This window comes from Cricetulus griseus, chromosome 3 (genome assembly GCF_003668045.3).
Source record: "Cricetulus griseus strain 17A/GY chromosome 3, alternate assembly CriGri-PICRH-1.0, whole genome shotgun sequence".
NCBI classification, from domain to species: domain Eukaryota; kingdom Metazoa; phylum Chordata; class Mammalia; order Rodentia; family Cricetidae; genus Cricetulus; species Cricetulus griseus.
In genome coordinates this window covers 108,952,086-108,977,134 of record NC_048596.1, presented here as the reverse complement: position 1 = coordinate 108,977,134, position 25,049 = coordinate 108,952,086, and the positions used below count along the sequence as shown (strand labels likewise).

General features: G+C 39.2%; 1 protein-coding gene across 11 annotated transcripts in view; it reads left to right on the top strand.

Moving 5' to 3' along the window:
• Positions 1–11,363: 11,363 nt before the first annotated feature.
• Positions 11,364–25,049, top strand: part of Picalm (phosphatidylinositol binding clathrin assembly protein) — an 89,333-nt gene continuing 75,647 nt past the window's right edge. For 6 of the 11 annotated variants that reach the window (XM_027407616.2, XM_027407613.2, XM_027407611.2 and 3 more), the window contains exon 1: positions 11,365–11,580. In XM_027407616.2, coding sequence (XP_027263417.1) covers positions 11,451–11,580 — 130 coding nt within the window. In that variant the 5' untranslated portion in view covers positions 11,365–11,450. Of the gene's footprint in view, positions 11,581–25,049 lie in introns of all 11 variants that reach the window. The other 5 variants (XM_027407615.2, XM_027407610.2, XM_027407618.2 and 2 more) reach the window with 3 other exon arrangements.

Below are 25,049 nucleotides of genomic sequence, written 5' to 3'. Positions count from 1 at the left end.
AGGCAAAAGGTAAAACTCCAGGTTCAGTGAGAGTTCCTATCTCAAAAAATATGCTGCAGAGTGATAGCGGAGGATATACATCAACTTCTGGCCTTGACACCTACACACACACACACACACACACACACACACACACACACACACACCAGTCTGAGATACTTTAGTCTACTGTTTAAAAAGTCTACACCATTTTTTAAAAGCTCCACGATGAGCAGGTTATGTAATATAATTGCTTCAGTTAATTGGGGTGTAGGAGGTGTAGGTGTAAAAGAGTAAAAGGTAATGAACTTTGATAAATTTATGAGCAATAAGAAGGTATCAGATAAAACTTAGTTTTTATCAGAGTATCTGCAGCTTCAGTGCTTGTTCAAAATTGTATGTCGCCTCTTTAAGGTTGGGATTTCCCAAGACTATTCTGCCTTTGGCTTGTTCTCAGTTAACCTTCATAATTTCATGACTTCACCACTCATACATATGCTTGCCTTGTCTGATACTTTAGTATCTTCATTGGAAGCCACATGAGGATCCCCTGGTATCTTAGAGAGCGAGATCCATTTGGATGCCTTATGAGCAACTAAAATCAATGTGTAAAGACTTCCACTTTCCATTCCAGCTTGGACATACCTTAGAAGTTACTACTTTATTGTAACAGGTCAAATGCCGAATGAATGAAAAAAGTCACTAAATAAATAAAAGTTGAACAAATGAAAATATTCATCAACAACATATTTTGGATCAACTAAAATAATGAAGTCAGAGGGCAACACAAGTAAGTTTTCTATACAGAAACAGAAGAAATAGAATCAACAGAATAAATATACATTAAAAGGAGATTATTAGATTGGCTTATACAATATAGACTGGGTAGTCCAAACATGGCTGTCTTAATACTGGAGAGGCTGAGAATCCAAGAGCTGCCCAGTCCATGAGGCTGGCTGTCTCAGCAGTCCCAGCCTGGTACTGAAGGCCTAAGGGATTTCTATAGAGCATCTGGGTTCTGGTATCAGTGAAGGAGTATATTAGCAGCAGCAGCAGCCAACCAGGCAGAGCACAGGATTTTCAGAGTGCACAGGGAAACTATCCTGTGTACTGCAATGGGAGATTCAGATTATCATGCACTTATCAAAACTTATAAAACGTGCAACACCATGAGTGGAGCCTAACAATGAATGCCCTCATTCCAGAGGTAGTCAGTCAGTCAAGAGCCAGGTTCAATCCCAGTATCAGCATGATTAAGAAGTGCATAGAAGCTCTGACAGACAAGCAGTACACTGAGCAGTCGAGCATCTACAGATGAATATGGTTACATCACATGACACCCTCTCCTGGTGTGGTGTTAGATTATTGGAATCACCATTTGGTGTGCTCCTGTGGGGAAAAGCAGGCCTGTGCCTCCATACTTTGGTCATTTGGCAGCCCCCATTTTTTTTTCTTTTGCTGTTTACATTCTCACTAGTGCCGCATTATGAACATCAAAGAGAGTGAATGTCTAGAGCTATTTCAAACTCATGTCATTATCACATTGCTTAAAACATTATTTAAAAACTAGTGAAATAATGCCAAATTGTGGGATTTGGTTGGATACCATGTTTTCTCCCCTTCATGTTTGCAGTTGATGTTTTTGTTTTTAATGTATCTTAAAGGAAATAAAAACTTAAATATCATGAAAAAAGAGTTGAGCCTAATGTAAACTCTGTGTGTGGGTAATAATGATACATTCATCAGTCCCATGTTATTGTTAAAATTCATCACTGTAGCCTATGATGTAACAGTGGGGGAGGTTGTGCAAGTGTGGGACACTTTCCCCCATACAGGAAACCAGTATTTTTTTATTATTATTATTATTATTATTATTATTATTATTATTATTATTATTATTATTATTAATTCAAGTTAGGGAACAGGCTTGTTTCACATGTACTTCCCCTCTCCCTCTCCCTCCCCTCACCCCCATTCCTTCTCCCCACCTCCAACCTACCCCCCACCCCATCCATCCACCACTCCCCAGGTAGGGTAGGGCCCCCAACCGGGGCTCCACCGAGTCCACCAAATCTTCCTGTGCTGGGCCTAGGCCCCTCCCCATGTGTTCAGAGACAGAGTGAATCCCTTCAAGTGGGATGGGCTCTCGATGTCCCCCCCACCCACCAGGGCAAAACGCCAGTCCACCTCCGGAGGCTCCCAGGAGTGCAGGGGCCTCCCCATTGGCATCCATGATCAGGGGGCTGGATTAGTCCAGTACTGGCCTCCCAAAGAGCATCTGGGGTCGATATGCTTTCCCTTTTTTAGGCCAACTATTTCTGTGGGTTTCTCCAACCAGGTACAGACCCCTTTGTTCTTCATTCCTCCCTCTCTTCAACTAAGTTCCAGATTTCAGCTCAGTGTATTTCTGTGGATGTCTGTTTCTGCTTCCATCAGCCACTGGATGAGGACTCTGGACTCTGAGTCGACGGAAAGGGCAGGAAACCAGTATTTTATACTCAAATTTTCTGTGCACCTGAAATGTCAACAAAGTTTACTTGAGGTGGGGAGCCAAAGGAGTTGGAGAATAGATATAATCTTAATATGTTTTATTCATGCATGAAATTACCAAAGAATTTTAAAGTTGTTAAAAATAGTCATGGTGGCTCCCACCTATAATCCCAGCACTTGAGATTGTTATGAGTTCCAGGCCAGCCTGGGCTACAGGGTGAGATCCTATCTTACAAAACTGAAATAAAATAATTAAAAATACAAAATTAAATTTTAATAACTGAGGTTGCATGTCATGGGTGAGATCCATTTTGCAAATTATTAGTATAGACTCCATTCCTTACTCCCTCTTCTTTTGGCCAACTTTCTCTGCAGTCTAGAAATAGTTTTCTGATAACATGATCAATCCAGACTTACATTGTTAGTTGATAAGATGTACATTTGATAAGTTTGTACATTCATTTCATGGTAGACATCTTGCCTTCTACAAGAATCAGACTTTCTTTTTCTTTTGTTTGGATGTTCATTTGTAAATCATCCAGTGTAATACTGGCGGGGAAGCACCATTTATGGCTGAGAAGCATATTATCTGGTAATCTACTGCATTATCTGTCTAGACAATAAGACAAAGTAAGACCTTTAAAATATTTCAAAGCTATATCCCTAGATTTTAAAAAGCAGACAATACAACCATGTGCTATAATCTATTTAGACATTTCCTAGAGAAACAAGTATCTTTTTTTTTCTTTTTAAAATCTGGGAGTCATCATCTAACTGTACCAGAGTCCAAAGAATTAGTCCCATGTCTGGTCAGTGTCAAGGTTATGATCTCAGGAACATCCTATGTAAAGGACAACAGGATCCATTAGCAAATAAGGGTATTATTCCAGATGAAGGGGATAAAATAGCCAAGATGATTAAGATGCAAGACCAAGAGAAGGATGCAAAGAATATGATCCTCAGTGGGGTCTTGTTGTAATGTTCTTAGATGGGAAGAACCTTTTTCATATAGTCATCAATTGTTCTCATTGGACAGCTTCCTATTTATATTATCTGGAGTTCTCAACATTCCTTATAAAATCCTTCATATCCTGGCAATATTCCTGAGGTCAACTCCTAAGCTTCTATTTCTTTTTTACTCTCTCTGGCCACACTGGCCTTCTATTATGTAAACAAGTTCAACTTGTTCTTGGCTGAGAGTCATTTTATTTATTGTTCCATTTATATAAAATGATCTCTTCTTCCCTTCCCCCCAATCCCCTTTGTCTTTTCTTCCACTTTTGCTCTTTTATTTTTTTGAGACATGAACTCATTCTTTAGACTAAGATGGCCTCTAACTCATGGCAATTTTCCTGCTTTTGCCTTCTTGGTAGGATTATAATCTTGAGCCATCACACTGGGAACTCAAGCCAAAGCTCATCTTCTTAGAAAAGCTTCAGATTAAAGTCCTATTTCTCAATTTGTCTTTTTATAAATAGTGTATATTTGTTGGACAAAGTAATGGGTTTCACTGCTCCCCCCACAGACATACTTTGATCATATTCCCTGGTTACTCCTCCATATCCTTCTTTGCATTTGCTTTGTAAGTGATGGTCATTTGTCTGGGAGAAGATGGAACCTCACTGTACCTTTTGATATGTACTTTGATGGTGGTTAACGATGTTAACACATTTATTGGCAATTTGTACTTAAATTCATCTGCCTATTTGATTATATGATTTATTAATAATGTTTAATTTTTGAATTCCTTGTGTAGTGTAGATATTAATTCTATATTTGATGTGTAGTTGACAAGGATTCCCCCTTTCTCCCAGCAATTTCTTTCTTCTATTATCAATGTATATGCTATGCAGATTTTTCACTTGATGCGATCCCATTGTCCATTTTGCTATTTTTCTTGGGCTACTGAAGTGCTTTTCAGAAAGTCCTTGCCTATAAATAGTTACATGTATTAGTTATTTGTTTTATTGTTGTGATAAAATAGCTAACAAAAGCAACTTAAGGGAGGAAGAAGGGTTTATTTGGGCTTACAGTTCAAGGGTACAGTCTATCACTGCAGGAATGTAATGGCAACAGGAACTTGAGGCTGCTGGTCACATTGTATCCACAGTCAAGAAGTAGAGTGATGAATGTTGTAAGCAGCCTTTTATTTTATTATTCAGGCAGAGCCCCCAGACCATGGGATCTGGCTCACATTTAGGGTAGTCTTCCCCACTTCAATTAACCTGTCCTAGAAAATCCTCACAGACTTGCCCAGAGAATTGTTTTTGTGGTTGTGGTAGTTTGAATGTAATCGGCCCCCACAGGAAGTGACACTATTAGAAGGAGGGGCTTTGTTGGAGTCAATATGACCATACTGGAGTAAGTGTGTCATTGTGGGGCATGCTTTGAGGTTTCCTATGCTCAGGATACCAGCGAGTGTCTTGGCCAACTTCCCTTTGTCTTCTGATCAAGATGTAGCCAGCACCATGTTCCCCATCATGAAGATAATGGACTGAACCTCTGAAACTATAAGCTGCCACCTCAATTAAATGTTCTCCTTTATAAGAGTTGCCATGGTTACTGTGTCTCTTCACAGCAATAGAAATCTTAACTAAGACAGTGGTGATTCTAAATCCTGTCAAGCAAGTTGACAGTCAAGATTAAGTATCACAGCTGGGAAAAAGCCTAACCAAGGAAGACCTCTACAATAAAAAACCTTTACAGCAATGAAGAACAAAATTGAAAACACTAGAAAATAGAAAAATCTATATTTATGAAATGGCAGAATTAATACTATCAAAATAGCCACATCATTAAAAGTGCTCTAATGACTCAATGAAATCTCCATGAAAATCCAATGGTATTATTTATAGGATTTGAAAAAGAAAAAAATCCCAGCAGGTGTTGTGGTTATATATTATTTATGATTTATAAAGGCTTGTCTGAGGGTACAGAAAGCAAAACTAGCTAGAAGTCACAGACCTGGGAAGTGGTGTCACACACCTTTAATCCCAGCAGCCACACTAGCAAGCCATACAGCCAGGCAGTGGTGGCCCACACTTTTAATCCCAGGACTCAGGAGACAAGAGGACGGATCTCCCTTAGTTCAAGGCCACACTGAGCTACATGAAATTGATCCAGTCCTAAAGAGAAACAGCTCACACAAGGGTGATCTCAGCACTTGGGATCACACATCTTTAATCCCAGGATTTGAGAGCTATAAAAGGAAGAAGCAACATCAGTCTTAAACATTCATTCTCCAGCCACACTGTGGAGATGACAGCCCTTTCAGCATATGGGAGAGGTGAGAGCTAGTGGCCAGCTGCTTTGCTTTTCTGATTTTCAGCTTGAAGCTTGAACTCCAATATCTGTCCCTGGGTTTTTATTATTCATGTTACAGGGTATGGTGGCACATACCTTTAATCCCAGCACCCAGGAGGCAGAGGCATTCAGATCTCTGTGAGTTCAAGGCCAGCGTGGCCTACAAAAACAAATTTCAGGACAGCCAGTGCTGTTACACACAGAAATTCTGTTTCAAAAAACAAAACAAAACAAAAAAACCAAAACAAAACAAAAAACAAAAAAAGAAAAAATACTAAATTTCATATAAAGCACAAAAGTTCCAAATATGGAAACAACACTAGCAGAAAGAGCAATTATAACACCTGATCCTGTATTATAGAGCTACAATAAGTATAAGAAGATTTATTTTAGATAAAGATTTCAGTCATTCTTTTAAAAAAATTTTTTTTGTTGAAAATAGATTTTTCTCTTAAACGAGTCACTCTTTAACAAAACAAATATATTATTCTAGGTGTTCCAGATAAACTAGCTCTCCTAGGCAGCACTCCTCCTAAGACTAACTTGTGAACCCCAGGTATCTTCCATGCTGAAGTTTCTGTTCAGCTGGGAATAGGAAAAGAAAGAATGTTGAATATATTTTAGAGGTTTTTAGGGCCCATTGCCCAAACCATCATCATTTTCTGTCCATGTTCTCTTGAACAGACATCAGGGATTTGGCCCCAACTAATCATAAAGGTGGCCAGGAAACTGTATGCTTAATGGAAGAAAGAAACCATTTGGTTATCAGATGTTTGTACTCTGTGAAGTCATGAAGCTGTTTCAAAATGTTACATGCTTGTCACAAAAAAGTTATCAACACTTGAATGTTAGTATGTCACAAGTATGTATGCTGAGAGCTTGAATTAGTTAGTCTTTCTCAATTGAAACAGAGTACTTGCTTGAGTTTTCTGTTACAAAGAGAAGTGGGTTACATAAGGTGATCTTTTACTCATTTGGCTGCATCATTAAGTAGAGAAGTAAGTAGCTAAAGATAAGGGAGAAATGCTGGATGTTCCTATCAACTTAGTTAACACAATGTCAAAGGGGTCTAATTTAGAAAACAACAATGTCTGAGAACAGAAAAGGAGTAGGCTCTCTTTGGACCTCAAGACAGGTTAAAATGAAGTAATAACTATACAAATTCTGGTCATTCTTTTCCATGTTCTTTTCATTTTCTTTTTGAGACAGGGTCTCACTATGTAGCTGTCACTAGTCTCCAACTTTTTAATTCCCAAGTTCTGGAATTAAAGGTGTGTGCCACCATGCCAAGCTCACTTTCTTACTTTAAGTCATGGGCTTATCAGGATCTTCGGGTCAGGCATATATTTTAATTTCCATTTATTTTTCTCCTCTCTTCATACTTCAAGATTTTTAAAGGTTTAAGAACAGTCCAGGTGGCTAGCCAGGGTGATGGTGGAACACACCTTTAATCCCAGCACTTAGAAGGCAGAGGCAGGCAGATCTCTCAGAGTTTGAGGCCAGACTATTGTAAAGAGAATTACATGAAGCAGTTTTGCTGTATTTGTAGTACATAGGAGGCCTAAATAAAAAACAGTTGATCTTTCCTCCTGGACCCTAGAACTTTCTCCAACATAATTTTTTAGTTAAGTGAGCTTAGGAACTAAAATATGCTATTCAAATTGTTTCTTTCTGTTTGGAGACTGTTCATTTGTTCATTTGAAGCAAACATGCCTTCAAGTTGGTGACTGAAATAGAGAATTGATTAGTTCCCATAGAACTGATGGGTTCTCTGTTAGAACAGAATACAACATCTAAATTAGTGTCTGATACACAGTAAATGTTCAGTACATACTTTTTGAAAGAGCAAATTAACAAAATACTGAGTAAGGATGATGCCTCAGGCAAATAATTACAGGATGGATATGTTTGTGAAAAATGGACAGATTTTATCAAAGGGAAGATTTACAGTGATGGTATATCTAAATATGTTGTGCTTTCATTCATCCATCCAACCATCATTATGCTGTAACTTTGATCTCACCAGCTGTTAACATTGGTTTGAGGATTTGTATTTGTCACTTTTCTCATCACTATGAGAAAATACCTGAACAAAGCAACTCAAGAAAGGATTGCTGTTCCTGGTTCCAGGGGATTTCAGCCCATCCGTTAGTGGTGGGAAAGTATGTGGATTAGTACTGTGGTAGTAGAAGCATGTGGCAGAGCTTCTAACATGAAATATCTACCAGAACTCAAATTAACAGGACCAAAAACAGTAGGTCAGGCTATAACCCTCAAAGACCTATCTTCTAGGGCCTATCTTCACCAAGTAGGCCCTACAACCTCCCAAAACAGTGCTACCAGTTGAGGACCAGGTGTTTATTTTTAAATTTTTATTATTTAAAATATTATTCATATGCATCTGTGAACTCTCTGTGTGTATATGCATATGTCTACAGAGGCAAGAAGAGGGCACTGGATTCCCTGGAACTGGAGTTTGAGATGGCTATGATTCAAGCAACATGGCTTCTGGGAACTGCACTCTGGTTCTCATCAAGAATAGAAAGTGGCCTTAACACTGAGCCCCAGGATCAGGTATTTAAATAAAACACATGATCTTGTTGGGGACTGTTCAGATTCAAACCCTAAGTCTCTCTTCCCTCCCCATGTTAGTGCAATACAGTAATTAAGCAACTAAGTACAGAATACTACCAGTAGCAAAAGGAGATCTTGCCCATTAGGCTGTAAAGAAAAATGGTATTCCTAAGTATAGTAGGCAGCAAACATGTAGGAGAATGGAAATAGATGAGGCTCAATAAGTAGTTAGGTCTGGGGTAGATCATAAAGAGTCTTGATTCCATGGCTCAGAGATCTGATTCTTATCTTCTAGGATAGTAACAGTGGAGTTTGTTTTACTTTTTGTTGCTATAGCAGAATACTACAGACTGAGTATTTTTTGTTGTTGTTTTTTGTTTTGTTTTGTTTTGTTTTTTGTTTTTTGAGATAGGGTTTCTCTGTGGCTTTGGAGGCTGTCCTGGAACTAGCTCTTGAAGCCCAGGCTGGTCTTGAACTCACAGAGACCCACCTGTCTCTGTCTCCTGAGTGACTAAAAGTGCAGCCACCACTGCCAGGCCCTATTTGCTTTGTTTTTTGAGACAGGGTTTCTCTGTATAGTCCTGGCTATCTTGGAACTGGCTCTGTAGATGAGGGTGGCCCCAACCTCACAGAGATCCACCTGCTTCTGCCTCCCGAGTGCTGGGATTAAGGGCATGTACCACCACTGCCTAGCAAGCATGGGTAATTTTTAATAAACACACATCGATTAGTTCTGGAAGGTAGGAGGTCCAAAATCAAGAGCTAGATTATTCTAGGCCTAAGGCAAAGAGAAAGTAGGGGAGAGGAACTAGAAATTCAAGGCCTTTTATAATTAGCATTAATCCATTTATGATCTAAATACCTCCCATTAGGCCTCACCTCTTAACAATGTTGAGGATTAAGTCGAAACACATTTATTGATGGTATGGGGGTAGGGGATGATTGGCACATTTTGGAGACACAATCTACATAAAATTTCTAGACAATTTTAGTGCAAGGGCAAATAATCCCATTCTAGGTGCAGAAACTGTCAACTGGAGGGTTAAACAATGATAGGGAAATTAGCTAAGAAATTACTAGAATAGTTTGAGAATAAAGGATTATAATGGATTAAAAATTGCATTCACACACATGTGCATCAACATGTGAACAGGCATACATGCATGCACACCATATGCAAATGCAAAATTAAAAAATAAATCTGGTCATTTCACTGCCTGATAAACATGGGGCACCAAACTACATATGGACTGCAGATGCACCAAAGGGAGTTTTACAGTTTTGTGAAATTTCAAGCTGGTTTGCTGAGAATAAAACCTGCAGGCTTAAGAACTGTGAGTTCTTGGCAAAAGCATTGGTGCTTCAGAACTCAGAATTTCAACCAGCCATAATGGTGTGTTTGTATGTGTGTGTGTGTAATATGTGTGTGTAATAGGGAAAGCAAAGAGACCACAGAATTCCTGATACCACAGTACCACACATACAATTTTAAACATCTATTAGATTTTCATCTTTTGAGAGTCAACAGATTTAAGCACAGTATTCTAGATTTGGTTGGCAGATGGTGTACACAGATTTTGAGTATGCTAGCATTTCATTTGAAACTAGCAAGATTACATATAACCATGATGCTAACTTAACATTCACAGAGAATTTAAAACAAAATATCCCTAACCCTGAGTTAAATGTAGAGCATTAATAACATTTTAAAAAGGCTTTGTTAATAGATCGTCTGGATTTCATAGATGGGAGTTCCAGGATGTAATACTGTTCTAAAATGCCTACCAGGCAGTGTCAATATCTTTCCATGGAAATCTGGCTCACACAAGAGGAGAAAAGAGGCCAAAGGGAAGAAAGACTAAACCAGGGGAGATCGCAGGTACTGATGTCTGACTCTCTGAATGGGACTTCTCCATTTACCGACCAGTCTCACTTCCTTCTATGGTGTGGACCTTTAATCTCTCTAGTTGTCAGCCTTGTAGGGTCAAGTTAATCACTGTTGACATCATCCTACTACTTCCCTTTTTCAAATTCCACTGAAGCTATGTGTTTCCTGTCGTATTTGACACCATAGAAAATGAATACCGGGCTGCTTTATATCTAAATTTAGACCGGCAGTAACGTGGCGAGTTTTCGTAGTTGAGATAAACAAAATTAGGTGACATTTCCAACACTCTCAAGGAAAACGAGGGGGTGCAAAAAGACCTTTCTGACATTAGAAACAACCAAACGGGTGTGTGTGTTTTAATAGTTCCACGGCCAAGAGGCCTACTCAGGAAAGAGACTGGCTGGAACCTTTTTCTTTAAGGCAGGAGGAAGGCCACCGGGTCGTCGCCAAATTGAGGGAGGAGAAGCCCCGGAGCCCAGACACCTCCATCTCGGAGAGGGGGGAAGCTGCGCACAGGCGGCTGCCTCACCTCTTTGTCAAGCCGACGGCCTCAGCCTCAGACACTAGGAAGTCCTCGCCTTGGAGTGAAAGAGGGGCGCCGCGGGCCGCCCCTCCCCCCGCCCCTATGACACGCGGGCCCTGCCTCGGGCGACCTGTTGGCAGGGCGCATCACGTGACGCGGCGGGCCGCGCTGTCCCCGCGGGCGGGCCTCCTGTTGCGCCCGCCGGGCGGGTTCCACCACGTAGCGCGCGGGCGCCGCCCCGCTCTTCCCTCGCCGGAGCGAGGGAGGGGGGCGCGCCGGAGAGGAAAGGGAAGGGAGAAGGGGCGGGAGGAAGGGAGCAGGGGGCGGAACCCTAGTCACGTGACGCAGGGGCAGCCCGGAAAGCTCCGAGGAGGAGCCTGGCGCCGCCATTTTCCTGCAGCTGCCTGTCCCTCTTGCCCGACCGGGCTCCAGCTGACCAGGGAAGGGGTGGGCTGCGGCTGAGGCGCGGGGCCGGGAGTGCCCTGACTCGGTGTGGGAGCCCGCGGGGGGCACACGAGCCGGGGCTCTCCGGGCGGGTGGCGGCGCGCGGCCCTGAGCCCCGCCCCAGGCCGGCAGGCGGGCCCGGAGCCGGTGGGGGTAGGGGGTGCGGTGGGGGGTGGGGACCCTCGGGCGCTTGGGGCTCCCAGGCCCCGCCGGCTGCAGAGCGGAAGGGGTGGCGGACGAGCCGCAGAGATGTCTGGCCAGAGCCTGACGGACCGAATCACCGCGGCCCAGCACAGTGTCACTGGCTCCGCGGTATCCAAGACAGTATGCAAGGCCACGACCCACGAGATCATGGGCCCCAAGAAAAAGCACCTGGACTGTGAGTGAAGCCCCTCGCACCCCCTCCTGCCCCCTCTCCATCTTTTTCCTCTCCCTCTTGAGCCGCCGTTTCCCTCCCTGCGTCTTATCTGCACCGTGGCTCCTATGCCTCCCCGAGCTGTGTTCTTTTTCTGCTTCCATCACACCTGCCTTCAACGGCCCCAGCTCTCTTCTCAAAAGAGAAAGCAATGTGACAAGCCATTCTCCCCCCTCCCCCCGGAGATCCCCCGAGACCCTCCTGGCTCCAGGCATCACCATGCCCCATCGCGCTCCACCAACTTGCCTCCCACCCAGTTCCTCACCCTAACTCCTTTCCCAGCTACTGTGCAGCCTTTGCCCTTCCTTCCCATCCGTCCCATACCTCCTCTCCGCCCTCGGCTCAGTGTCTCCCCGCCAGCTCCGGGACTCACCGCCCCATTGTTCCCCCGTCAGCCTTTTTTCGGGTTCCCGTACTAAATCGACTTGGTGGGCCCAGATTCCTGTCAAACTTAGCATCCCTTGAAGTGGTTCCCACATCTTTCCTAGATTTTCCTCCCATTCCTTTTGGATTTTCTTTCCTACTTTTCTACCTACCCTTTGGGTTATCTTTGCCTCTGTAGCTTCCATTAAGTTCCTTTGACTTTTTGTCACCACATTTCTTCAGTATTATACCAGGTACTCGGCTTTTATTCCATTTACATTTGTGGGGAGTAGAAACAAAGGGATTCGGTGTGGTGTGGGAAAAGCTTTATGGGAAGTTACCATTTTTATTTTCCATTAGTATACTACCTTGAGTTTTAAAGTTGGATGAGTTGTACAAGTCCGATCTTTCCCTTTTTTAATTCATAAGGGCATATGGAAAAGGGCCTTACTGGTTTGGGTATCAGTTCCTGAACTGTTAACATTGGCGGTTTGAATTTGGAAGCTTGAGTGTTAAGTGTTGGGATTCGAAATGGATTGATAAATTTAGGTCCAAAACAATCAGATTTGGAAACGTTTTAATTTATGTTGGCTGTATTTTGGATAACTGTGCTTGCTTAAGCCGCATACTCCAGCCCTAACTTGGGGACAGTTAATAGAACAAACTCCTCCCAATTGTTTTCTAACCCGGGAGCCACCTGTAAAACCACCTCCTTTTTCTTGTTGCTCCTTTGCCTCAAGGTACAAAGCTCAGTGGATTGATTACTCTATCCTCGAGTCAGTGGAACGTTTCAGGGGAAAAAAATAGAGATATAGCCCATGATAGTAAATTCTCTTTTTAAATGACTCCCGGACACATTAGCTAAACTGACTTTCATCATACATGAAAGCTGCTTTGCCCTGTGAAGCAAGAGTGAGCTTGTCCTGAAAGGGAATTCGCTGTAAGGAATCTTGTTTCTCATTTGGACTTTGGCTGTGAGGTTTGCACTTAAAAAACAAAACAAAACACAGAGTGTGAATTCTTCTAAGATACATTGCTCACGAAGTGCTGTTAGGACAAGTTATTGCCACAGACAAACCCATTATTCATTGTGATTTGTTCCCTAGCTGTGGAAAAGTTTTATAAAACTCTTCGTCTTGGTTGGCTGTGGTACAGGCTGCTGTTTAGCTCTCTTTCCCTGTTTAGAGAGTGGATTTAAATGGTGACACTTCCATAAACATTCTTTAGGATACTGTGAATAGATCATAAATGGGTTTTGAAAATATATAATAAATGGGGTACCTGTTTCTGTTTTCATCCTTTGGAAAGACTACCCACGGAATCATTTCTTCCTTCCAGTTCCAGGCTTGTCTCAAAATTGGCTGTGTAGCCCAAGCTAGCCTTGAACTTGAGACCATCCTTCTGGCCTAGCCCTCCTGGCCTATGCATTTGTGATACAAAATGCTACTGTTTTTTTCAATACTGTGTTTGTGGTTTTTCATTTGTTTTTGTTTTTTCATATAGAGGGGGCAGAAGATACTTGGGAATATGTGACGTGTTTTTCTTTAACTCAAAACGATAAATTATAGCAGATACAGCATTGAAACATCATAAAGGTTGCATCTTTAGTTGCAGCAATGATTCTAAAGTGTTGCTAGAATGGGTATAAGATAGGTTTTTTTTAAGTTTAGAAGCAAAGTTTATCAAGTTAGTGACCTTTTGTAATAGTCACTACTATAGATTGGAACTAGTTGGTCTTTAAGGATAACTTTACATCTGTATTTTTTCTCTACTACATATTTTTAGAGCTTGAGTATACTTGCCAATGTAATAATAGAATATTAATAATAAGGTGCCTCTGTGTCTTCTTTTAAAAGAGATACTATTTTCCCTTTATTGTGAAACTGTTTCTCACTAATATTTTAGTAAAATCTCACTAGTTTGGTTTACAACCCTCCCCTTCCACTTCAACCTGCTTTGAAAAGTTGTCCACAGACAATTTTTTGGTGTCAATGCCATGAACTTTAGGCTATATGAAAATATAATAAATGCATCATGTCAAGTAATTTTTGCCCCTTTTGGAACTTTTCTTAATTTTGAAAGCTTAGTTCTCTTAAGCCTTTTAATGTCTTCAGCTACTAATATCTGCTTATTTGAACTGAGTGGAAACATTTTCATTTGTAAAATGGTAGCATTTAGCAAAAATATGCCTAGTAATTTGCCTTCCCTATAAAAAGCACATGGAGGTGGCTTTTGTGTGCTTCCTTTCTTTTCATATTCAGAAGTGTTTATTGTTCATAAATAATGGGTCAATTCATATTACATTGTATGTTTATTGAAGTTTTTATTTTGCTTATAGGTATTAGTGTATAAAAGTGTTTACTAATGTTCCTAGTGTGAAGAGTCTTTGTACTTGACAAATAAGCATGATTTCCATTTAATTTCAGGCTTCTAATAGCCATTTGTAATTTGTAATAGAAGAGCACAACCCTTAAATTTTCAGACACAGCTATCTCCCCACCCAATCTACAGCTGTTCAAGTCCTTTGTGTAAAGTGCAGTGCTTGTATGCAACCTACACTTCCTCCTCTACATCTTAAGTCTTTACATTATTTAAACCTGCTATGATGTAAATGCTGAACAGTTGTAGTGTATTGTTCAAAAAAGTTCGGATGCAGTTTCCTTCCAAATGATTTTGATCTGCTTTTGTGGAACCCATGTAAACAGAAGGCCAACTTTTTTGATATTTCAAGACAAGGTTTCTTTGTGTATCCCTGGCTGTCTAGGAACTTGCTCTGTAGACCAGCCTGGCCTGGAACTCACAGAGATCCACCTGCCTCTGCCTTCCAAGCGCTGGGAATAAAGGTGTGCTCCACCAACACCCGGAAAAAGAGAATCTCTTAAGAGAGCTGACATTTATTGTTTTTTTAGCTGTTCTATTTGCAATTACCAAATGAATTCTAAAACATTTTTAAAAAGTGATTGTATTTACAAAGTGCTTAATAATGGAATTGGAGAATCATGTTTCTTAGGTTTATTATATATCTCTTTTATGTAGATAATTTTAAAGTGTCTTTTAGTTTAGAGGTGCAAGTGACAAATGAAACGCTTCATAGTGAGGTGGCTATTGCTTTGCATGCTTAGGTTGGCCTGGAAATCTATTTAGTCCAGGTTGGCCTTGAACTCAGGATCTTGCCTCTGCCTCCTGAGAGATGGGATTGATAACAAACACGGACCTTCATGATTGCTTGCAAAGTATTTGCATGAAATACATGGATGTTTTAAATTATTCTATTTAAAAATTCTAGTTATCAAAAATAAAAGTCTAGTTATCAGAATTGATTTAATATACAAAAATAGGGATTGAATCTAGGACCTTAACACATACCAGGCAAGTGCTCTACCACTAAGCTATGTACACAGCCCTTTTCTTATTTTTATTCTTGAGACAGGGTGGCCTTGAGTTTTCTTTATAGCCTAGGCAGACCCTGAACTTGTTATCCTCCTGCTTTAGCTTTCTGTGTATTGTGATTATAGGCCTGTGTCACTAGGCCCCAACGTTTTGCTTTTGTTTAAATAAAAGTGTTTACTTTGACCATTATTTAGAATATAAAAATGAAAATTTACCACAATTCATATAAAGTTGCATGTTTCTTTTTTTTCAAAGTGATAATGTTTCTGCTTTTTTAAAAATCAGATTGGTCAGAAACAGAGTCTAAAGGTTTCTTGGGAAGAGGTTGGAGTCCTTCCCTGAAGAGGTGGCCCTAGACTTTAAAAGTAAAGGTTTAGTATTTGCTCTTCCTGTTCTTTTGGTGGCTAAAGTGGCATTTCCGTTACTTTGTGTTCTGTCTCATTGTGTTCCTAGTTGAAGTGCTTTATGTATTTTTCTAGAGAATGGAATTTTGAATACGACCTTTTAGAATTTCCTATGTTCATTGTGTATATTGTTCTTTCCATGAAGAATTGTTCTGTTAATTTTGACTAATGAATTCATTTAAAAAGTTATATTGATAAACCTAAACATTCACATTAAAATTAAGTTCAGAGTTTTGATTTTCTGGATTTTGTCATAATGCTGAGGATTTCTCATATTTGTAGGTAGCTGGTGTATAGCTTTTGGGCTTATGCCTAGTTTTATTTATTATTATTTTTTGAAACAGGGTCCCATGTAGACCAGACTAGCTTCAAACTCATTATGTAGCTGGTGATAACCTTAAACTCCTAATTGTCTTGCCTCTATTTCCCAAGTGCTAGGATTATGGGCATGTGCCACCATTGATTATAGTTTTTGATGAATATTCTTTTGGGTTTATTGTATGCTGGACACCTTACATTTATTAGCTAGTTCTTTTGATAACTTCATATGAGAGGCTTTGTTTCTCTATAAGGTCACATTCAGGAAGGGGTGGACTGGGCATTGAGCTCGTGTAGCATTGGAGTATGTTAAGGTTCCAGCAAGATTAGTATTTCTTAGAGCACTATTCAGTTCATAGAAAGGGTCAGGGAGTTCGCATATAGTTGCATTCCCACATGTCTATATTGTCAAAAATGTTTACTACACGTGGTACATTTTATAATTGGTAAACCTATTTTAATACATCATCACTGCCAAGCAGTTCATGTTAGGGTTCATGATTGTTTTTGTAATTCTATAGATTTGGACCAATATATGCATATATCCACTATTACATTGTTGTATAGGGTTTATTTGACTGCCCTGAAATACTTTGTGTTTTTTTTTTTTTTAAGCTGTTGAAGCCTCTGATCTTTCACTGCCTCCTTAGCTTCACTAGTTTCAGATAGCTGTATGACTAGGATCTTGCATACAATGGATAGCCTTTTCACTTTGAGCTTTTCACCCATTAATGCACACTTCAGATGATCCTGTCTTTCCTTAGCTGAGCACAGCTCATATCCTTTATACTGAGTAAGTTTGTGTTGTACATGCCATGGTTTATTTGTCCATTCCACTGAAGGACATCTTGATTCTGCCCAAGTTTTGCAAATTACGTCTAAACCTCTTATCAGCATTTATCTGTGTATGTGTTACAGTGTGTTTTGTTTTGTGAGAAGCTGCTAAATCATTTTTCACTGTCACCTCCTCACGTTTTATTCCTGTCAATAATGAACGAGAACTTCTATTCACATCTTTTCATGCATTTGATGTTTTCACTTCATTCTGGGTTTGACCATTCTTTGTAAGTGGGTAGTAGTGTTCATACTGTTCATATCATGCCTTACATGATAGTTCTTCATATACTTGGCTAGTATTTGTAGGTCTTTGGTGAGGTTTTTTTCTGTTAGTCTTTGACTCTTCCTAAAAGTCAGATTCTTTTTTTTTTTTCTTACTGAATTTTAAGAGGGGGCTTTTGTTTTTATTTTTTGTGTATTTTGGATAATTGACTTGTCTCACATCTTTTGCAAATACTCAGTGGCTTGTCTTTTTTTTTTTCTTCTTCACAGTGTCTTTCAGAAAGTAGAAAATTTTAGTATCAGTATAGTCTACACTAGTGAGTTGTTCTCAACCCCTAGGGTTGAGTGACTCTTCGACAAGGATCACATATTAGATATCCTGCAAAATTAGAGTTATGAAATAGCAACCAAAATAATTTTATGGTTGGGGGAACTGTACAAAAGGGTTTCAGCATTAGAAATGCTGAGAACCATTGGTCTAATCATCACCTCCTCTTGGATTATGCCTTTAGTGATGTATCTAAAAAGTAATCACCAAGCCCAAAGCAATTTAGATTACTCCCCATATTGTCTTCCAGAAACAGTTGTTTTGTAATTTTTATTTGGTTCTATAATCACTTTGAGCCAGTTTTGTGAAAGGTGTCACAGGTCCATGTCATTCATAGTTTCTTTTACATGTATATGTTGTTCATTTGTTCTCATTACCACAACCTGGTCTTTTGCTCCTTTGTTGGCAGTGGTTCGTTACGTTTGAACCAAGTACTCCTGGGAGTCTCTACAACCTTTGGTGCCTTTTTGAGGTCAAAACTTAGTATTCATATCCTAAGTTACAACTGTTCTTCTCTATTCTTGTACAGTAGAAATTTCCAGAGGCTTTGTGCTGTGTGATTATTGCAAATGAATGTATTGGCAAACAATAAGAACTCTATTGTCAAGCCATATAGTAAAGACTTAGAAAAGTGTTCTAATGATACTCTTCTAAATTTTAAATATACTTTTCATAAAATCTGTTAATACAATGAATGATTTATTGTTTCTAAATGAATAAATTTAAAACTTCTGAGTCTTAATTTATGGCAGTAAATATTGATAGAGCAAACTCACATGAAAGTTCTTTAGGATCTTCTTTTTTTTTAAAGATTTTATTTATTATGCATACAACATCCTGCTTCCACTTACATTCTGATGTATATCTGCACATCAGAAGAGGGCACCAGATCTTATAACTGAAGGTTGTGAACCACCATGTGGTTGCTAGGAATTGAACTCAAGACTCCTGGAAGAGTATTCGGTGTTCTTAACCTCTGAGCCATCTCATAAGATTTCTTATTTTCAGTTAATGTGCATCTGGGTCTGAACACAAGTGCAGTGCTCACAGAGGTTTAGAGGCCTTTGATCCCCTTGAAGCTGCAGTTACAGGCAGTTGTGAGCTGTCTGAAATAGGTGCTGAGAACTAAACTCAGGTCCTCTGAAAGAGCAGTGAGCACTTTAATATTTCAACACACACACACACACACACACACACACACACACACACACACACACACACACACACACACCCCTTGTGTAATCTAAGCTGAGAATATCATGTAAATGGGTCATCAAGTAAGCACTCTTAACTACTGAGCTATCTTTCCAGCACATTTATCACCATTTAGAAAGTTTATAATTTACTTAAACTGTAGTCAGAGCAGACATACTTGTGGGGGTTATGTGAAAAAGTTTTTTTGTAGTTTTTGTTTCCCTGGCTGTTTTGTATCTCTTCACAGTGTACTCAGCATCCCTCAGGTGTTTGGTAAATAGGGAATGGGCATGTATCTGTCTTTGTAGCTCACACTAAGCCATGAAAAGGTTGTGGAAACAGTAGAGACCTGTTTCAGTAGTCTAAGAATGTTTTTCTTATGACAGATTTCTTGAATCTGGTGGTAACATTGCTAAGACATTGTAACAGATTACTGTGGATTTCTTAGTCCTCAGAAATTCTTAAGAGGCTTGGTTTAGTTTAGTTGTTGGTTGATGATGAGGGAGAAACATTGTAACGAGCAAAACTTTTGGTATGGCTGTTCAATTGGAAAGAGGTATTAAAATGTACATCTTGAAGGCTATTCTTGAAAATAGAAGTACAATTTTAAGTATGAAATAGGGATCTAAAACTAGATCTGAAATGATTGGGTCCCTTCTGTGCACTACTCCAAGGACTTACTGACCTCATAGGCTTCTAAAGGAACAACTATGTGGAAGGGTCTGTTTGTTTTTGGATGTAACAAAGGAGAAATACACTCACCAGATAGAAATGAAGTAATTGTTTTGGAAGGAATCTGAATGAAATCTGAGGTAAGGATTAGGAGAGCTAGTGATAGTAGTAAAAATATTACTAAATCTGGAACCTTCATTTTATGTCAGGGATTGATGGAGATTGTTGAAATTTTCTCTGAAACTGGGAAATTCTACTCTTGGAAATGTGCTAGAATCTGTAGTAGCAACTTATTACTTGAAAGAGTCCTGGGGCCAAATATACCTCAAGGATAGTTCTTTCAAGTAGTCGGTGAGGAAGTTAGGCATGTTTTACTTGCTACTTTCCTCACTACAGATTGTAGGTTTGCTCTGCCTGTGTCTTCACAGGATATGGTCAATTGCTGTATTTTAATGTGTATGCTTGTATTGATTATGGGTCCTTATGTGACTATAACTTGAAAGAGAGAACACAAGAGCTTGCTGGTCATAGGATTAGCTATCTTTGAGTGCTTAAGAAATACTCTATTTTGAAACATTTAATATGTAAAAATATCTGTGTAATTTAACTATACACCAACAAATCAATGATGGGGTATTTTTATAGAGAATATTGGTAGAATTTTTATTTACTTTACTATGTTTACAGAAATTTCTTTTATTCATTGTGTCAAGTAATTTAAAATATTACCTTCACTAGCCCTAAGGTAGCATGAAAATGGGATTGTGAGGCTTTATGTTTCCTCCCCTTGTCTGTATATGTATATATGCATGCCTCAGATGTTGCTTTTACAAGTTTTGAGTTTAGAGAATTTTTTGCTTTGTTTGTTTTTCAAGATAGGTGAAAGATAGTTGAAGTTTGTCTTGTTTGCTTCTTTTAAACAACTCTTTTGAAGTCGTCATGAAGTCAAGTTCTATTACCTTCATGTAACATGGAAATAGAAAAATTTCATGATGTTAATCTGTAGTACTGGCCATAGTTTATTGATGAATGAATGGAATTGGCTCAAACATTCTCTCAGTTAGATGGACCACTTGATCAGTATGTTTTTAGGTTTTGAATTACGTGTTATATTTTAGTTGTGTGACAGGGTGAAACACTGAAACATTTTTTTGTTCATAAAGAAATGTCTTGTACTTCTAAAATGATACTTTTCATGTCTCAAAGTTTTTTTTTTCCTAGCTCTTGTAATTATAATTGTTTATAGAAAGGATCCCATGTGTCTTCTTTTCCTATGCCAAATGCAGCATGTGACAATATGCAATAAAAAATGCTGACTGGGTCAAAGTAGGGGTGAGGTTTTCGAGGATTTCCATTAAGGTAGTATTGAGTAGTGCTTTGGGATCTTATGAAAGGAAGAGAAAGATTGCTAGAAGACTAATAGTGTTTGCTGTGTCAATGATTTATTTAAACAGCTTTTCCAGAATCAAGTGAATTTTTATTTTGCTTTGAGAGTGAAAGAATGATGGAAATTGGGAAATAAACATTTGGATTTAGTTCATGTAAAACTAGGGCAGTTTCACACAAAAATACTTATATCAGGATATATTTGATTTTAAGTATAGTTTTATTAGCTAAAATCTTTCCTTCAGCTTTTCTGCTCTGTAGTTGTTAAAAGTGAATTCTAGACAATCCTTGGTTTTTGTTTGTTTGTTTTGTTTTTGTTCTTTTGTTGTTGTTTTTGAGACGGGTTCTCTCCATCTGGAGACCAGGCTGGCCGCGAACTCACAGAGATCCGCCTACCTCTGCCTCCTGAGTGCTGGGATTAAAGGCTTTGCCTCAGCTGTATCCTTTCCCTTCTGGTTACCATGCTGTTTTAGAAGGCCTACTGAGATTCATGGGTTTGTCTTTCATGAGACTTTTTGTTGAAACGATGAATGACAAATGAGACTCTTATTTAGTGGTATTTTAATGACGTTTAATGAAAGAAAATAGAGGGGATTTTTTGTTGTTGTTGTTGTTTTGTTTTGTTTTTTTTAAGACAGGGTTTCTTTGTGTAGCCCTGGCCATCCTGGAACTAGCTCTCTAGACCATGCTGGCCTCGAAATCCAGAGATCCACCTGTCTCTATCTGCTGGTGTACCCTACCACTGACTGACTTTTTGTCTGTCTGTCTGTCTGTCTCATTTTTTGAGACAAAGTCTTACTGTATGCTAGGCTGACCTGGAACTCAGTCAGCAGTCTTTCTCACCTCCTGGGATTCCAGATGTGAACTACCATGCCTAGCTTTGGAAAGATACAAGTGGGGTGCTAAGTGAAAATGATAAGGTTCAGAAAGAGTATGAAGATGTGACTTTGTCCTTACTCTAAAAGGACTGTGAGTACAAACCTACCAAGTAATTGAAATACATTGATATATGTGTATAGTTTGTGTAAAGTTTCAAACTTAAGAGGGAGGAATTAAGTTGAAGGGTTCGTGAAGCCTTCACAGAGAGGGGATCAGATCTTAAAGGATGTATAAGTGATTTTGCAGGTATATAAAGAGTTATTTTAAACTAGCATATGTAGTGACAGGGAGGTAAGAACAAACTTTATAGTGTGGAAAAAATTTAGATGGTGCAATGCAGTGTGTTTGGAGAAGAGGCTAGATGAAGCTGGATAGGGAGCCCTTAAAGGCCTTGTTGCCTTGACAGACTTTATTTTCAACCTCTACTCTACAGATCTTTGTCTTAGAGCCCCTCTCCCTTTGCTGTTATTAGATGCCAGTGCCACAAAGCTGGGGAGTGCTTTTTTCCTAACGTAGTAGTTTGTAGACTGCAGGGGACAGGAAAGAAGGAACAGAGGACTGAAAGTGGATTTTAAATGTTGTTATGCATGAATGAAATCAACTATATTATGACCATAAGTTTTTTGTGTGCTTGTTCAGAAATCTAGCCTTTGAGGGGGGCTCTATTTATGAATGGACATACACTCATTAGATGATAGTGAATAATAAAGATTTTAGAGGATTCTCCTTGACTTACTCAGTTTAACTATTTAGATGTGTTTCTCTAAATAATCAGTTACTCTTGGTGTTTTAAAAGCTGAATCTACCAAAAGGGACATATCCTATGGTGGGAATTAGTAAACACCTTAATAATTACATGTTAACTGTCTCCTATTAATACATGCCCAGGTTACTGTGTAGAGATTATTCAAATCTAAAAGTGGAATCGCTGACTGGGGTCCTTAATCTAGTATGGAAAATGACATATACACATAATTGCATTACCAGGCAGTGTAAGACAGGTACCAATCTAATGACATTGAGAATAAGAGGAGGGGGAGGTACTACCTCTGATGGTGTGGCAACTGGGCCTTCAGTGTCGAGTAGTGAGGAGCAATAGTAATTTCATGCAGAGGAAAAAAAAATATACAAACATGTCTAGGTAGGAAGGCTGCAGCAGTATGTGAATGTTACAAGTATTCTATTTGGAAGTGGGATTTTGGAGGCTTAATCGTCAAAAGTGTAGTTGGAGTAATTGACTTAAAGGGCAGATTGTAGAAGGAGTTAAATTTAGGTCAAAGGTTATTGCTAGGTAGCTTTGGTCAAATTGTACCATTATTGGAACCACCATGTATTTACTTTTGCCAGTATGGAAATGGGAAAAGAAAGCTTTGTGTACTTTGAAGCTAAATTTGATCTTCTATTTTTGCTTCCTAGAAGCTTAAGTTACTAGATTGTGGCCTCAAGCCTTTTTTTTTTTTTTTTTTTTTTTTTAAGACAGTGCTGTGTAGTTCTATTTGGCTTGCTAATTTTTGTATTTAGCCCAGGCTGGCAACAAACTCACTTCAGTCTTCCTGCCTTAGCCTCCTAAGTTTTGGAATTATAGGTGGCCTACTATGCTAGGCTATTTTGTTTTAAGACAGGGTTTCACTGTTTACCCAAGCTTGTCTCAAATTTGAGATTTCTCCTTCCTCAGCCTTCCAAGCGGTAGGGTAACAGATATCACTACTCTGGGCCAGACTTGAAATTTTTACTAGATCTAATATCTATATGTATTTAATATCATCTTACTGTATTGTGTGCTGTATACTATCATTTGTTTCAGGTTTTTTTTTTTTTTTTTTTTAAGATTTATTTATTATGTATACAGTGTTCTGCCTGCATATAAACCTGCATTCCAGAAGAGGGCACCAGATATCATTATAGATGGTTGTGAACCACCATGTGGTTGCTGGGAATTGAAGCCTGCAGTCCAGAAGAGGGCACCAGATCTCATTATAGATGGTTGTGAACCACCATGTGGTTGCTGGGAATTGAACTCAAGGACCTCTGGAAGAGCAGTCAGTGCTCTTAGCCTCTGAGCTCTCTAGCCACCATGTTTCAGGTTTTTTATGTTACTTTATTATTAATACAGTGACAAGTACTGAGGGTTGGGGAATTTCTGTCTTTTAGGTGAATGGGGTCATTGAAGAACAACAGAAGGCTTAATATATACCTAACTTTGACCTAAATGTAAAGATTTTTCTCCCACCCTCCCTTCCTTTTTTCCTCCCCTCCTCTCCCTCTCCCACCCTTCCCCTCCCTCCATTTTGAGACCAGGTTTCAGTCTGAATGCTGGATTTAAAGGCATGTACCACCATGCCTGGTAAGGTAAACATTTCTGAAAAGTTTAAGGAAACTTCAGTATTACACAAATTGGATAAAGGTAGTTTAGTCAAGATGCAGTGTACACACAATGAGAGAACAGCAAAGATTTGGCATGGTTTTTCTGCTTTTAGCATTGACATGTATCAACATACTTATAAAAACCTACTAAAAATGTAGTTAGTAGATAGTCTTGTTCTAGTTGATAAAACTAGTGCACACCTTTAATCACAGCACCCAGTAGGCAAAGACAGAGGCAGACAATTACTTAGAATTTGTGGTCAGCCTGCTCTAGAGTTCCAGACCAGTGAGGGCTATATAGTGAGACCTGTCTCAATCCCTCCTTCCTTAAAAAAAAAGAAAAGAAAAAATACATTGATTTTTCTTTTATCCATTTAACATATTTATTTTGCAGTGCTGTGTGTTAAACCCAGAGCCTCACTGCATACTAGGCAAGCATTCCTTCTACCATAAGTTCCTAGCCTTAACATTTTTCTTTTTGGTCAGAATACATTTAACTTTTAGATGGCAATAAAGAACCTGGAGTAGAAATCTGGAGAAACCCCTTAACTCACAGAAAACTTAGACTGGGAAATAGGAGACTTCTTTGAGAAATACGATTTCTATAAATATGTAAGTTTCTATTTGCAAATAACAACTTCAGGAGGGAACTTACCCTGTGGAGTATAAGGTACTTGCTTTCTCATTGTCTGACATTAGGAAAATCCATTACTCGGCTTGCTTATTTTCTGAATTGCCTCCTTCCTTTGCTATCTGTGCTTCTTTAACTCTTTTGTTCTTGGCTTTAGAAACCACTATCATAGGCTTTGGAAACTATGGTCAGAGACAATTTGTTTATGAACTCTTGCTTTATTTTCCATCAGTGTTCAGTCCCATCTGCTAGTACATTATTACTTAAAAAACAATTAGAGCTTGTATATCTTGCTACTATTGGCAGGAAAGGTGGCATTCTTTTATGTAATTTTGTTTTAGGAAAAAATGGCTAGCAAAATGTGAAATTTCTTGTACCTTTACTGAATATATACAAGTGAATATATTTGATGATAAAGGTCTTCCTGTCAGCCTCTTCAAACACA